At 38.0% G+C, this 16,670-nt stretch overlaps 2 protein-coding genes across 2 annotated transcripts in view; both read left to right on the forward strand.

Annotated features, from left to right (window-relative positions):
* Window positions 1–1,772, forward strand: part of xpo6 (exportin 6) — a 29,164-nt gene extending 27,392 nt beyond the window's left edge. The window contains exons 23-24 of the mRNA XM_037792933.1: window positions 782–1,012; window positions 1,113–1,772. Coding sequence (XP_037648861.1) covers window positions 782–1,012; window positions 1,113–1,214 — 333 coding nt within the window. The 3' untranslated portion in view covers window positions 1,215–1,772. The remainder of the gene's footprint in view (window positions 1–781; window positions 1,013–1,112) is intronic.
* A 2,922-nt stretch (window positions 1,773–4,694) lies between these two features.
* amdhd2 (amidohydrolase domain containing 2) lies at window positions 4,695–13,660 on the forward strand. Its single transcript, XM_037792969.1, has 12 exons — window positions 4,695–5,069; window positions 6,495–6,622; window positions 6,980–7,116; window positions 8,818–8,957; window positions 9,066–9,120; window positions 9,371–9,583; window positions 9,701–9,789; window positions 9,949–10,093; window positions 10,283–10,390; window positions 11,127–11,195; window positions 11,371–11,472; window positions 11,547–13,660. The coding sequence occupies exons 2-12, from the start codon at window positions 6,540–6,542 to the stop codon at window positions 11,624–11,626; spliced, it is 1,221 nt and encodes a 406-aa protein (XP_037648897.1). The 5' UTR covers window positions 4,695–5,069; window positions 6,495–6,539; the 3' UTR covers window positions 11,627–13,660.
* Window positions 13,661–16,670: the final 3,010 nt, after the last annotated feature.

Here is a 16,670-nt window from a genome sequence, read left to right on the forward strand (position 1 = left end):
GTCGAAAAGTACATTTTGGCTGCTCTAGTGGTCTCCCCTCTCAAGCTGCAAACTGACTGAAGGTGTCTTGCTTGGTCAGGAATGAAAGAGGGGGAACTGAAGATGCCACACATACATTTTATGCACGACCTGGAAGTATTTATTCAGTGATCGGCGGAAAGGACGCAGCATTGTAGCATCGGTTTAATGACAGACAGTTATTTTGACTGTTTTCTATACAGTATAAAATGTAAGGCAGTTTATGGCACTAAAAATAGTTACAGTACGGTTATCTGTGTGTAGAAAAAAACTAAACCTTGTCACTGTGAAAATACTCATCTGCCTCCGAGCTTTTCAGATTGTTCATCGCAATGGAATCAATAACGTAGCTAAATATGCTAGTGCAGGTTATGTGAGGCCACGTCTTCAGGTCGTCCTCCCGTCCCTCCGTCGTAGAAGGCAGAGCTATGATCATATTATCCCGTCTGAGCTGTAACAGGTGGTGTTCACACATGTTTTACGGTTACCGTTGAAAACGCCGGTTCCAGTTCAGTGACACGACGCGCCGGAAGTTGCGCCCATAATTCACCCAAGGCATCATGGGGGCTAGGAATAAGGTGGATAAGATGTTTCAGGTATAACGTACAAACATAAAAAAGAAAAAACAAATGTGTCCCCTGTAATTAAAGCAGCAGTGAAAGGACTCACATGTAATGAAGACATGTGTCCCCTACAGCGAGTGCTCATAACCCACGTATAGACTCCATTTGTCACAGCTTTGTTTTTTTTTATTGTTCCTCAGAAGCTTTTCCGGACCTCGATGCTCTTCCACTTCATCAACGTGCTGCTGCAGGTCCTTCTCCACAAGAGTCACGACCTTCTTCAGGAGGAAATCACCCTCGCCATTTACAACATGGCCTCGGTCGACTTCGATGCCTTCTACTCGGCCTTCATGCCAGAGTTCCTCAACGGCTGCCAAGGTGTGGACTCCGGCCAGCGAGCTGTTCTCGCACGCAACTTCAAGCTTGAACGGGTAAGATAAGAACGCCATTTCTTTTCTTCCCACTTATCTGAATTATATTGAAATCACAGCTTGTATGCATGCACCGATACCAATTTTTTTTTCTCTCCAGGACTTGCCTTCGTTCACTCAAAGCGTGCAGCGGCTGGTGAACGACCTCCGCTACTACAGACTGTGTAATAGTAGCCTGCCGACCGGCACCATCAAGCTATAGCAACGACGACCGCGTTGAACCACTCCACACATCGACGATGATCTTCGAGGACTGCCTGTGCTGACCACTTTGCCCCGACACTCCTTCTCCAATCCAGCTTTGCTCCACCTGTTCACCGTGATAGGAAGGAACAACATGCATTGTATTGTTGAGTAAACGGAGAGTTGAGGATGCTGCTGAAGTTTCTCTCTCTACTGTAGAATGGTTGGCGCATTATTTTATTTTATTTTTTTTAAAAGCAGCGCCCTCCTGATGTGTTGCCAATGATGATTTGGCAAGAAATGTAAACCTGGTCTGCAGTTTGGCTTTTAGCCCCAGACCCGGAGCAGTCTGAGCCAGGCCTTCTTTCCCACGCGTCCGCAACAGAGCTGGGCCGGGACTGAGCACTTTCAACTCATTTTGAGTTTTTAAAAAAAATGTCTGCTTTTATTCATTTTTGCCTTCAATTTTTTCATCTCCAAAGGAGACGGACTCTCAAACTTAAGATCTTTCATATCATTCCATTCTGAAAAAGAGAAAACCTGCTTGATTAATAAAGTGCTTTTTTAGTAAAACTCAGTTATTGATTAATTCATGTTTTTTATTGATCTATATTGCCTAACTTGTCAAAGTATTGTTTGTGAGAATAATGGTTGTATTCAAGACGGCTATTCTCAACCACTGGTGGGCCTCAGAGAGCCACCTAGTGGGCTGCGAAGGTGCTGCCAAATGGTTAAATTAACTGCTATTCTGTATTTCAGAGGTTGTAGCGGGCTCACGTTTAAAGCTACAGTGAAGATACTGGCATCATATGAAACTGCAAACCTGATGAATCCATCGGTACCAACCATGTCATGCTAACTTGTCGGGAAAGAGGCTAAATAATGCTTCAAACTTTCCTTTCCAAACAGGAAAAACTGTCATGGCCATTTTCAATGGGTCCCCTTGACCTCTGACCTCCAGATATGCGAATGAAAATGGGTTCTATGGGTACCCACGAGTCTCCCCTTTACAGACATGTATGTCACAGAAGCAGTGACACAAAATCAAGCAATTTTTGAAACCAGTAAAAGTGTGGTGAGGAAATACAACCCTGAATAAGATAAGATCAGATATTCCTTTATTAGTCCCGCAGTGGGTAAATGTGCAGTGTACAGCAGCTAAGGGGATAGTGCAAAGAGCAAGATGCATCAGCTAACACAGTAAAAAAGAGCTAAACAAAGTGTAACAAAATATGAACCATTTAAATAGAAGGAAGTATAAAAATAGGAGCAGTATATAAAAACGTTAGATTCCTAATGCCAGGCAGTGAAGGGTGAGGGGAAGCGGTGGCATCACACATATTTATAGCCCAGTTTGTCATTTATTTGGGAAGGTGGACATTTTTGAACAATCGGAAGTGTGCCTCGAGTTACAAAAGGTTGAGAACCCTGTATTAACAGATTCAAGACTTCTCTGGATGTTTACACTGTTTTGCTTTACACTCGTCAATGGCATCTTTTTTAAATTTGAACAGAAATTCATGGACTTCAACATGCACAAATAATCACATAGTTAGTTTGGGTCTTCACAGAGCCGATGGATAATGCAGGGCAGAACTGCTGAAGCCTTTGACAGACAAACGCTGTGTGAGGACGCAACATGTAGAAGATATTATAGGAAGCATCAGCACAGGAAGAACAACTTCAACAACTTCACAGTAATGACAAGGTGAACACAAAATGAAGTCAGAAGTTTACCAGAAAAAAAGTCGTTATATGATGAGAATTTCTCACAAATATGATACTCAGTTTTCCTTATTTAATTCTTATTTAATTTTACAGATTCAGTTCCCCTTCAAAATTATTATTTTTTTTTTATTTTATTTTATTTTTTATTTTTTATATTTTTCAGAATGTGTTTTCTGAATACCTCTCACTCAATATGAGCCTTCACAGCTCACGTTAGGTGAGAGGTCATGATGCATGTTTTTGGACAGCCGGAGGAAACCAGAACACCTGGAGGAAAACCCCCGTTGACACGGAGAGAACAGGCAAACTCTACACCTAATATCGCACGAGGTGACGACAGTGCTACACCTCATATCGCACGAGGTGACGACAGTGCTACACCTCATATCGCTCGAGGTGACACTATGCAGTTAAGATGTATGTATAGGCCACTAGTCCCACGATGGCGACAGCACACCTACCTACATTGCGTAGAACGCCAGCACCGATGGTCCACCAACTTGAGGTCTGATCCTCAGAAGCTGGAGCCTCTGAGAGGTTCTTATGTGTCCTATCCTCAGGTCTAGTCTTCAACGAGCTCTTTTTACGGTTGACCTTCGGAGCTTGACCCTGAGTGGTTGGCTGCAGACCTGCCATCTCTGCAGGCCGTTGCTCTGTCAGAGATTCAGAGGAGGTTGGGATAGATCTCCTGTTTCTGTGGTCTGTCCGGTGCGTTTTCCTGCATATATATATGTATATATATACGTATATATATATATATGTATGTATACATACATATATATATATATATATATATATATATCAGATAACTATTACCAGTGGAAGAAAGCATGGTGACCTCAATCTCTAATATTCCTGTGAGAAACTCTGTCACATATCTTGGGATCCAAATAACTAAAGATAGGAAATCCAGACAAAACAATGAATGTATGAAATATCTTTAATGTTTTTAAGTGAAATTATTGTCATGCTCTCGCGTGGTCTCTTTTTTATTTTTTTATTTGATGTTGATTTTGTTTCATTTCTGTTGTCCTTTAATGTTTGTCACAGCTCTTTGTTTATGTTTTCGCTATGCTTCTTCTGTATGTAAATTATTTTAATGTTTTCTGCTGTTACTATGGATACTGTCATTTTTTTTTTTCAATATTATATTTATTGTTTTTTTTTATTATTTTTGAAACAACAGAACAAACATTCACAAACGTCCCCAGTAATAACATTCTCGGTAAAAAGAAACTTAACAAACCTAATATTAATATAAAATAAGCCAGTATAGATACAGGAAAAACATATTATATACCAAAAAAATAGATAAATAAGTAAAAGAATATACACAAGTAAAAAAAAAAATAATAATAATAAAATTAAATAAAATCTATTTATATATACATATATATATACTGTATACATATATACATACATACACGCACACGCAGTATATACACATACCAAAACACATACATATGATCAAATAAAGAAAAGAAATTCAGTGTACAATTCAGTCACCGTATACTGTCATTTTGAAATAAAAAATATAGGTTATATATAAATATATATATATATTAATATTTTTTAAATATATATACATATATAAATATATATATATTTTTAATATTTTATATATATATATATTTTTAATATTTTTATATATATATATATATTATTTTTTAAATATATATATATATATATATATAAATATATATATTTTTTTTAATATATATATATATCAGATATCAGTCACGGGAGACATTTTACTGTTTTGATCAGCTGACCAGCGGTCACATGACATCCGTTTCCCCTGTTTCTGTTTCTATCAGACAGGCTGGGCTGAAAACGCTTAGCAACACTACAGATCAGAGTTCAGTAACAGTTTGCTCATCTTGTCTCACCTGCTGATGGAAAAACATCTGGATGGAAACACGGAATGAACGATGAACTCTGTTAGAAACAGCTGTAGTTTCATGAGGCTTATTGCTGTTTGTCTGTTTCTCTGGGAGAAGACGAGCGACCTGGTGACGGCTGAAGAAGTTAAACATTGAACTGGATTAAGTGTTGTATTGTGGATTTAGTGTTCGCCGAGTTGACAACTGGATTCTGCCAAACCTCAAACTACTAACCTGCGTCTCTCTGAAGGTCTGCAAAGCAGGTCAGAGATCAACAAACCTTAAACTTACTGTTTTCTGAATGGAGTCTGGCGTTGGGCGTTTTCACTCAGAGAACAGAGCAGAGTAACAGTTTCCCAAAGACGGAATAGTAGAATAATAATATACATGTGTAGAGTATGAGAGACAGTAAAGTAGATTTATTTTTCTCATCACACATTCAATAAAGCATTAAATGCAGTAAAATATACTTAAAGTAAAAGTATGCATTGTATAGTAAAATGTACTTAAAGTACTTAAAGTAAAAGTATGCATTGTATAGTAAAATGTACTTAAAGTACTTAAATTAAAAGTATGCATTGTGCAGTAAAATGTACTTTAAGTACATTTTACTATACAATGCATACTTTTACTTTAAGTACATTTTACTGCACAATGCATACTTTTATTTGAAGTACTTTAAGTACTTCAATTAAAAGTATGCATTGTGCAGTAAAATGTACTTAAAATACTTTAAATAAAAGTTTGCATTGTGCAGTAAAATGTACTTAAAGTGCTTCAAATAAAAGTATGCATTGTGCAGTAAAATGTACTTAAAATACTTTAAATAAAAGTTTGCATTGTGCAGTAAAATGTACTTAAAGTACTTAAATTAAAAGTTTGCATTGTATTGTAAAATGTACTTAAAGTAAAAGTGTGTAAGTATTATCATCTAAATGTAGTTACAGTAGTCACCCGTAAAAGTATTATCAGTTAAATGTAGTTAAAGCACTTATAGTAAAATTACTGCTGTGTCAGTAATCAGTGTTTTCCTGTTATCTAGCTGATGTTTCTGGATTAATATTACTGCTGCATTAATGTGTACGTTGCATTTTAACTCCTTTATATCCTGTTGGCTAGTTTAATCTGCAGCAATGCATCATGGTCACGCAGGTAATAATATACGTGTGCAGAGTATGAAAGACAACAGTAAAATGTAGATTTATTTTTCTCTCATTGCAACATCACACATTCTTATAACGCATAAAGAAGATCAGGGGTCAAAGTCAGCTGCTGCACCTCCACTGATAAGATATCATTTAATACTGGTGCATCACCATATACAGTATACAGTGACCATGGTAGCAGGGGGAATAAAAAGCAAAGTACACCAGACACGGCTTTCAGCTGGTGGTCATCAAAAGCCAAACAAGTTGATATGTCTACAGAAGTTTAGGATGAGTTTATTATTATTCATGGAGCAGGGGGGTGAGAGTAAAACCTGTAAAACCGGTTCAGAGTTGGAGTCAGGATTGGGATTAAAGGGTTAAATCCAGGATTCAGGTCATGTCCTGAAGTCACAGCAGAGCATCCACTAAGTTTCCCTCTGGTGTCCCTTTAGGGCAGAAATCATTCAGAGTTAGTTTATGGGATGTTACTGTTAGTGTAACAAAGAAGAGCTGTTTGATTTATTCTGCTGTGTCTTTCAGTCTCCTGAAGCCGAACGGACGGAGTTTGTCTCTGAGACATAAAACATGCCGTCCAACAAGTCGGTGTCTGACGCTCCCATCGCTCAGTTCATCAACTGCAGAATACTGAGAGACCACCAGCTGCAGAGGTACGACACACACACACACACACACACACACACACACACACACACACACACACACACACACACACACACAGTATTCAGGTCCTTTTCCGCAGTAAAAGTACTAATACCACACTGGGGAAATACTCCACTACAAGTAATAGTCCTGCATTCAAAACCTTACTGTAGTAAAAGTATTATCAGTTAAATGTAGTTCAAGTGAAAGTATGCATTATGCAGTAAAATATACTTTAAGAACTTAAAGTGAAAGTATGCATTATGCAGTAAAATATACTTTAAGTAAAAGTACAACACTTGAGTAAATGTACTTAGTTACATTCCACCATTGATGTGTGCGTGTGTGTGTGTGCGTGTGCGCAGAGAGGACCTGTGGGTGCGTGACGGGAGGATTTTAGATCCAGAGAAGCTGTTCTTTGATGAGCAGGGTTACGCTGACAAGCGTGTGGACTGTGAAGGCAGCATCATCGCCCCAGGCTTTATAGACGTTCAGATCAATGGTAACACACACACACACACACGCACACACGCACACACACACACACACACATCACGTCGTGCTGCCTTCAGGGTGTTTCAGAAGCTTTGAGCTGAGACAAGTCAATTAATCAATAAATTAATGAATGACTGCAACTAACAATCATTTTGTATTCCGATACATCTGCCAATTTTATTCTCAATTAATCAATCAGTCTTGTTAAATTGTTAAATTAAAAAAGTATGCATGGTGCAGTAAAATGTATTCCTCAGTTATCTGTCCTCTCCCTATAGGAGGATACATTGATCCTATAGAACATGTCCTCAGTTATCTGTCCTCTCCCTATAGGAGGATACATTGATCCTATAGAACATGTCCTCAGTTATCCATCCTCTCCCTATAGGAGGATACATTGATCCTATAGAACATGTCCTCAGTTATCCATCCTCTCCCTATAGGAGGATACATTGATCCTATAGAACATGTCCTCAGTTATCCGTCCTCTCCCTATAGGAGGATACATTAATCCTATAGAACATGTCCTCAGTTATCCGTCCTCTCCCTATAGGAGGATACATTGATCCTATAGAACATGTCCTCAGTTATCTGTCCTCTGCCTATAGGAGGATACATTGATCCTATAGAACATGTCCTCAGTTATCCGTCCTCTCCCTATAGGAGGATACATTAATCCTATAGAACATGTCCTCAGTTATCCGTCCTCTCCCTATAGGAAGATACATTGATCCTATAGAACATGTCCTCAGTTATCTGTCCTCTGCCTATAGGAGGATACATTGATCCTATAGAACATGTCCTCAGTTATCCGTCCTCTCCCTATAGGAGGATACATTGATCCTATAGAACATGTCCTCAGTTATCTGTCCTCTGCCTATAGGAGGATACATTGATCCTATAGAACATGTCCTCAGTTATCCATCCTCTCCCTATAGGAGGATACATTGATCCTATAGAACATGTCCTCAGTTATCTGTCCTCTGCCTATAGGAGGATACATTGATCCTATAGAACATGTCCTCAGTTATCCGTCCTCTCCCTATAGGAGGATACATTGATCCTATAGAACATGTCCTCAGTTATCTGTCCTCTGCCTATAGGAGGATACATTGATCCTATAGAACATGTCCTCAGTTATCCATCCTCTCCCTATAGGAGGATACATTGATCCTATAGAACATGTCCTCAGTTATCCATCCTCTCCCTATAGGAGGATACATTGATCCTATAGAACATGTCCTCAGTTATCCGTCCTCTCCCTATAGGAGGATACATTAATCCTATAGAACATGTCCTCAGTTATCCGTCCTCTCCCTATAGGAGGATACATTGATCCTATAGAACATGTCCTCAGTTATCTGTCCTCTGCCTATAGGAGGATACATTGATCCTATAGAACATGTCCTCAGTTATCCGTCCTCTCCCTATAGGAGGATACATTAATCCTATAGAACATGTCCTCAGTTATCCGTCCTCTCCCTATAGGAAGATACATTGATCCTATAGAACATGTCCTCAGTTATCTGTCCTCTGCCTATAGGAGGATACATTGATCCTATAGAACATGTCCTCAGTTATCCGTCCTCTCCCTATAGGAGGATACATTGATCCTATAGAACATGTCCTCAGTTATCTGTCCTCTGCCTATAGGAGGATACATTGATCCTATAGAACATGTCCTCAGTTATCCATCCTCTCCCTATAGGAGGATACGGCATCGACTTCTCTCAGGCCTCCGATGACGTCGTAAGTGGAGTTTCTTTTGTGGCCAAAAATATCCTGCAGCACGGCGTGACGTCCTTCTGTCCCACGCTGGTCACCTCTCCTCCTGCTGTCTACCACAAGGTAAGGACAACAAGTGTTCAAGTGTACGAGTGTTGTCTACCTTACTACGGTTATAAAGGTCCCTCGTTGGTGTTTTAACATCTTACACGATCAACATGTGTGTTTCAGGTTGTGCCTCAGGTCAAAGTTCACGATGGAGGAGAGCACGGAGCGGGAGTTCTCGGTAAGATGTCAGCGATGTTCTGTTGCTCCGCCAAAGCCTCTTAATACCAGTGATTGGTTGAATATGAGTCGACTCTAAAGGTGTCAGTATGCTCTGTTTCAAAATCATGCATGTGTAGGTTATTCCTGTATTTATATATTACTGGTTGCTTCATGTTAAAGGATACGATCTATCTATCTGCTTATCAATCTATCTATCTATCTATCTATCTATACATAATATCTGTATAATGTATATTTCCTGTCTGCAGGTTTTCATCTGGAGGGTCCGTTCATCAGCGAGGAGAAGAAAGGAGCTCACCCGCAGCAGTTTCTTCTGACCTTCCAGTCCCGAGGGATCGAGGACCTGATGGAGGTCTACGGCAGCCTGGACAATGTCGCCATGGTGACGCTGGCGCCCGAGCTGGCCGGCAGCCAATCGGTGGTGAGGGAGCTCTGCAAGAGGGGCATCACTGTGTCCTTAGGTGAGCGTCATTTACTCCGTCGCGTCCAGAACGGGCCCCGATCACACACTTCTGTTAGCTGTATTTATTGACTCTCATTAATGGATCCTTCTGCTTGTTACTGTTTTCCTCCTGTAGGTCACTCAGTGGCCAACCTGTCCCAGGCTGAGGAGGCCGTTCACCACGGAGCCTCCTTCATCACTCACCTCTTTAACGCCATGCTGCCTGTGAGTCCCACACTACTTTTACTGTACCGGGGTATTTTACAGTGTGGTATTAGTACATCTCCTGCAGTAAAGGATGTGCCCGTACATCATCTGTCCTCTGCGGCCTCCTGAAGGTTTGATTGACTTCCAGCATCTTCTTCTGTCTTTGCTGTGATCCAGTTCCACCATCGGGACCCTGGTATCGTGGGTCTGCTGACCAGCGACCAGGTTCCTGCAGGCAGGACGGTCTACTACGGCATGATCGCTGACGGGATCCACACCAACCCGGCCGCCCTCCGGATCGCTCATCGAGCTCACCCGTCAGGTCAGTGGGACGAGTGCTGCTCTCTTCACCTCATTCTCTGTCTGAACTACTGTTGGCTGTTTCTGCACGGCGTCATGTCGCCCGCCGCCGGTGTTAAAACATCCATTAGGGGTGGAAAAAACAATCGATTCACCTACTGTATGTCTCAGGTGCCAAAGTCTTGATGTCACTTCCTGTTTGCCCCCTCAGGTTTGGTGTTGGTGACGGACGCCATCGCAGCGATGGGTCTCCCTGAAGGTCGTCACACTCTGGGCCAGCAGGTCATTGAGATCCAGGGTCTCCACGCCTACGTGGCAGGTCTCAAGTTCCTCTTTAACATATATCAACACATTTTATATTTAATTATGATGGATTTATAGACGTAACACAAATATACACACATGTGTGTATGTTGGTAACACATCTGTAACACATCTGTAACACATAAACCAGAGGTCAGCAACCTGCGTCTCTTCAGCTCCTCTCCAGAGGCCCCCTGTGGATGTTTAAAAAAGGAAATGAATAACTGTTCTTTGTTTGCATTCTCATTTTTATTAATCATTGTTGTAGGTCTATGGTACGACTTTATTCTCGTAATATTAAGACTTTATTCTGTAAATCTCAGATGTTTTCTCTCTCAATGTGGCCCTAATATTCCGTAGTACATTTGTACTTTGGCCCTCGCTGCATTTCTTTTTGCCTAAAATGTCTCTTTTGATAGTAAAGGCTGCTGACCCCTGACATTGACATACACAGTCGACTGCAGAGGAACTAACTCAATATTTAGAGCCCAGTTGACTCGTTGTGGTTCAATAATGATCGAGGGTCACTGACGCTTTTCTGGACTGAAAACGAATTCAACATTCAAGTTCAACAGTATTCTCCCATCATGCAACACTATGGGAACATCCACTGAATGGAAACAAAACTATTTCACATGTAAATAAAACATCTGGTATCTGAACTCTGCTGTTTTTCAGTCTGATTCAGGTCTTATTGACTTTATAGACTTATAATTGATTCATCTGTGTTTTTAATTCTCTCTGTCTTTTAGGCACTAAGACGCTCTGCGGCAGCATCGCCACGATGGACATGTGTGTACGGCACTTTAAACACGCTTCAGGTGCGATTTGGTTCCTTGGTTTTACAATTTATATAAAAACGTGTTACTGGGGCTGTCAATCAATTCAAATATGTAATCACAATTAATTGCATGATTGTCCATAGTTAATCACGAATAATCACACATTTTTATCTGTTCAACCTCCACTAACTACTCCACCATTCTCTTCTAACAGGCTGCAGCGTAGAGGAAGCTCTGGAGGCCGCCTCGCTCCATCCTGCTCAACTTCTGGGCATCGGACACAAGAAGGGAAACCTGGACTACGGATCAGACGCAGGTCAGGATTTACTGCATTAAAAAAGACACCGCCGTGTCTGCAGACAGAAACATTCATTGTGTTTGTGTTCGCAGACCTTGTTCTGCTCGATGACGCCCTCAACGTCAAAGCCACCTTCATTTCTGGAGAGGAGGTTTGGAGAAAAGGACCATAAAGAAGAAGAAGAAGAAGAAGAAGCCTGCAGACGGAAACAGCTGGGAACCGCGGTGCCTTCAGGGGACGCTGTTAAACACAGAACCAGACGTCTGTTGAATGTTTTAATTCATCAGAAAACACAGCGACCTCTATGCTCTCCCTTTAAAACACATCAGTTCAGACCAGGGTTTGTCTGAAACTATTAGATGGATATCTAATGACTTTCTTCTATTCTCACCAATCAGTCAAAACTTCCATTCGTCAAACACTTACGTCTCAGTTGTACTTTCGAATGTGTTCAGTTCAGGCTGAAAGTACAACTGAGACTGAAGAACTGACGTACAGCAAGTCTTAAGCCCCATTCAGACAGGACAGGGTTAATATTACTTAAAGGTCCAGTGTGTAGGATGTGGCGGTATCTAGCGGTATCTAGCGGTGAGGTGAGGTGAGGTGATGTGAAGCCTCTCCCGTGTGCCAAGCATGTTGTAAAGCTACAGTGGTCGACGCGCGAAAACGTGAATTTCCCTCTCTAGAGCCAGTTGTTGTAAGAGTAGCGTCGGTCATCTGGAGCAGAGCCGGTGCGTAGACTGTGTGTGTGTGTGTGTACGTGGGAAGTGAGTGGTGAAGCCAGAGAGAGAGAGAGCGGCGAGTAATGTTATCCACTCCGGCCCAAGCAGGAAAAGAGTTTGGTTTGTCCGTTCTGGACTGTAGAAACATGGCGGACTCCGTGGAGAGAGGACCTCCTCCGTCCCAAAGAAAGTTAAAGTCAGTAACTCGTTTTGCAACGTCAGCGCCCAGCAGCAGAGCTACGCTTCCGCCATTTTGGACTGAAAGCGACTACCGGACGCCAGTAAAACATCCGCCTACAAAGTGAAAAGTAAAACAAAATGATTTCTATTCTATTTTCATATTCTGTGTTGAACAATAAGATATTCTAAATATAATAAGAGTTTTCAGTCCAAAATGGCGGCAGCAGCTGTTGTCAGAGAAACACAGGAGTTTCGCCTCTTTACTTCTCTACTCTTTGCCACTCCCTATGTACATACAAACGGCTCATTCTCAGGTAACGAAAACAAAATTCTTATTATCAGGTGATTAAACACTAAAGAAAACATACTTATTAATATTATTTTCTGCCAATAGATCCCCCTAAACGCTACACACTGGCCCTTTAATATTACCTTCTTCCTCGTAGTAAGAGTTGTCATTCTTGACAGCATTTTATTCACTGGCAGATTACTACGTTACGTTACTACGTTGCATCACAGACGGGCGTAGTATTATTGGTAATATTAGCGTTATTTACTGAAACAGACAGCTTCAAACTACTTTATAGTCTCTTTCTGAATGTTGATGAGGCTGCTTTTACAGTAAGAAAGAGACACATTAAATGAACTTTACTTTTTTCCTTCATTGTATGAGTTGACTGATGTGATTTAAGTGTGACTGAAGTGATTTATCAGATTAATAAAATCCTTTACTACTACTTCAGCTGATGAAACTCAGTGGCCGTAAACAGTTCTTTGTATAAAAACACATTTAAAATGTAAAGTGTCTCCAGTTTTTAAATGATGTAGTTTGAGGTGTTTTATTACCATGCATCCAGATACTTTACTCTTTATTTTAATCACAGGTTACATTGTGATTGATGTAATTTAAAGGGGAAAAATGTTGGTATTAAACTCCATAAATCAACTTTCAGTAAAAGTTCCTGTGACATGATTGTTCCTCTTCTAAGCAATAACATTTACTTTTGTTATATCATCTGTTGTTTGGGTGGATTTCTGCTGTTTGTAGCAGAGTTTTGTATGAATTTGTATTACAGTTCATATAAACTCTACAAGTCATATATAATCACTCTCTTGTGTAACTGCTCACAGACATCTGAAAAAGACTTTTATTAACTCTTTTGTAAGGAGTCACAAGCCAAAAAGGTTAAATGCATTGCTTGTATTTTGTATGCAAAATCTTAATTTGAGTAAAAAAGTAAAATAAGAAATATGAAATCGTACTTTACACGACTGACTTATCCCTGCTGCTTTAGTTTTACTGTTTCATTTATCTCCTACACTTTGTTTTTTTAAAAAATATTAATTAATCGTAATTTAGGATGTCAAATAAATGTAGTGAATTAAAAAGTACAATATTTCCCCCTGAAATGTAGTAAAAAAAAAAAGGAATTAAATGTAAAGTACTGAAGAAGCAGAACTCCAGAGTTATACAGACAATATTGCAGTATGTGGAAAATGTACTCTTTTTTTTAAATTTCAACACAATATATGAAAGAGAATATTTTCTAATTAATCTCATTATCATTGTCGCAAAGTTTTACATTCATAAATGCAAATTTGAGAGAGTTAAATCTCATTTTAATGTTTTCAATAAATAAATGGAACTACAGTTTATAAGACAATATCTTCCTAAAAAAAACAAAAAGACTAGTAAAATGGTGAATTTGTGTGCCCATTTTAATGTTTTTACTTAAGTTACTATTATTTATTTATTTATATTAACCCCTGGCATGTTTTGTGTTTTATATGATTTTTTTAAATTACTTTATTTTATTTTTGTTTGTTTTTATTTATCCCTTTATTTCTTTTATAATTATTGGTTACCTATATATATATATATATATATAAATACAGTCTGCAACGCTGGACGGTGGCTTAATATATATATGCTGTGATATGTCGAAGAAACAAATCACATTTGTGCAGTGGATTTACTAGTTAATCTAGCTAACATTAGCTGTTAATTATTTTGGCAATTAGCAATGCAAGCTCTGAGTTTTATAACATTTGACAGTGACAGTGTTAGTTAAACAACTATTTAACTATAATCTGTGGTAAAACATTTTGAAATCTAGATAGATTTTCTGGAAATAAAGTGCTGCTTGGTGTATTACTTATTATAATAATTATATTAATATAAATTCATGTTTTAAAATGTGTAAACATGCATATAAGTCAAGTAGCATTATACTGCTCGATTTATAATGGAGTTTGGTGTATTATTTCTATGCAGAATTAAGCAAAAAGCAGCAATGAGTAGTAAGAAAAACTTAAATTCATGTTTTACAAGGTGCATACATGCATACAAGTTAAGTAACATTATACTGCTAGATTTATAATGGAGTTTGGTGTATTATTTCTATGCCGAATTAAACAAAAAGCAGCAATGATTCATAATAAACACTTAAATTCATGTTTTACAAGGTGCATACATGCATATAAGTCCAGTAACATTAAACTGCTATATTTATAATGGAGTTTGGTTGGTGGGGAATGTAACTGAACTGGGTGTTTAGTTTGCATCATCCTGGACTGTGATGCAGGAAGATGATACACATCTTGACCGGATCAGAGATCGATACGTCTCTTGCTGCTGCTCGGTGTCCTGTCCTGGAAATGTCCCTGCAGAAAAAGACAGTTGTCCACCTCGGAGAGCTGAAGGAGAGCTGCATCAAGCTGACTGCAGTGAGTCAATGCAAGGACCAGAAACACTGAGGGGAAATACCTTCAGAATAAAAGAGCAGCACATGTCTGCAGAGATGAAGGGTGAGTATGGAGCTTCAGAACCCAGTTTACTATGCAAAGACTGTAGTTTTTAACAGAGTTTGGTACCAATTAGTCTGACAGGAACTTCTATGACAAGAATTAAGTGGAATCTAATTAATCAATTAGGCCTACATGAGCAACATAAAAAAAACACCAATTAGCTGTAGTGTTGTTTCTGCTGATGGTTAGTTGCTTATGGTGGTCACAGGGGGTCATAATTAGTGCTCAAACAATTAATTAATTTACATAAAATTAAATCAACAAAAATGTTAATAATTGTCATAATGCAAAAATCCAAACATATAACACATTTTTTTTTTTTTTTTAGACATTTTTTCAGACATTTTTAAAACATTTTTCAGACTTTATTTTCCAGCATTTTTCAAACCTTATTTTCCAACATTTTTCAGACTTTATTTTCCAACATTTTCAAACTTAATTTTTCACTATTTTTTCCAGACTTTTTTTCCAACTTTTTTCAGACTTTTTTTCCAACATTTTTCAGACTTTTTTTTCCAAAATTTTTCAGACTTTTTAAAAAAAAAAATTAGACATTGTTTAGACTTTATTTTCCAACATTTTTCCAACTTTTTTTTCAGACTTATTTTCAGACATTTTTCAGACTTTTTTTAGACATTTTTTCAGACATTTTTAAGACATTTTTCAGACTTTTTTTTTTTCGGACATTTTTTCAGATTTTTTTTTCCAACATTCTTCCGACTTTTTTTCCAACATTTTTCAAACTTTATTTTTCAGATATTTTTCCAGACTTTTTTCAGACTTTTTTTTAGACTTATTTTTCAAACTTTATTTTTCAGACTTTTTTTTTTCGGACATTTTTTCAGACTTTTTTTTTTCAACATTTTTCAATCTTTTTTTCAGACATTTTTGATACTTCTTTTTCCAACTTTTTTCAGACTTTTTTTCCAAACATTTTTCAGACTTTTAAAATTTTTTTTTAGACATTGTTTAGACTTTATTTTCCAACATTTTTCAGACTTTATTTTCCAACATTTTTCAAACCTTTTTTTTAGACATTTTTTTCAGTATTTTTCTGACTTTTTTTTCCAACATTTTTCAGACTTTTTAAATTTTTTTAGACATTGTTTAGACTTTTTTTTTCCAACATTCTTCCGACTTTTTTTTTTTTTTTACCTTTTTTCAGACATTGCTTAAATTTTATTTTCAAACTTTTTTCAAACTTTTTTTTTCAGACTTTTTTTCCAGTCTTTTTTCAGACTTTTTTTTAGACTTTTTTTCAGACATTTTTAAGACATTTTTCAGACTTTTTTTTTTTCTGACATTTTTTCCCTTTTTTTCCAACATTCTTCCGACTTTTTTCCAACATTTTTCAAACTTTATTTTTCAGACTTTTTTTTTTTTTTTTTTTACCTTTTTTCAGACATTACTTAGACTTTATTTTCCAGCATTTTTCAAACTTTATTTTCCAATAATTTTCAAACTTTATTTTTCAGATCTTTTTTTTTTTTTTTTTTTCTTTACCTT

This window comes from Sebastes umbrosus, chromosome 14 (genome assembly GCF_015220745.1).
Source record: "Sebastes umbrosus isolate fSebUmb1 chromosome 14, fSebUmb1.pri, whole genome shotgun sequence".
Lineage (NCBI taxonomy): Eukaryota > Metazoa > Chordata > Actinopteri > Perciformes > Sebastidae > Sebastes > Sebastes umbrosus.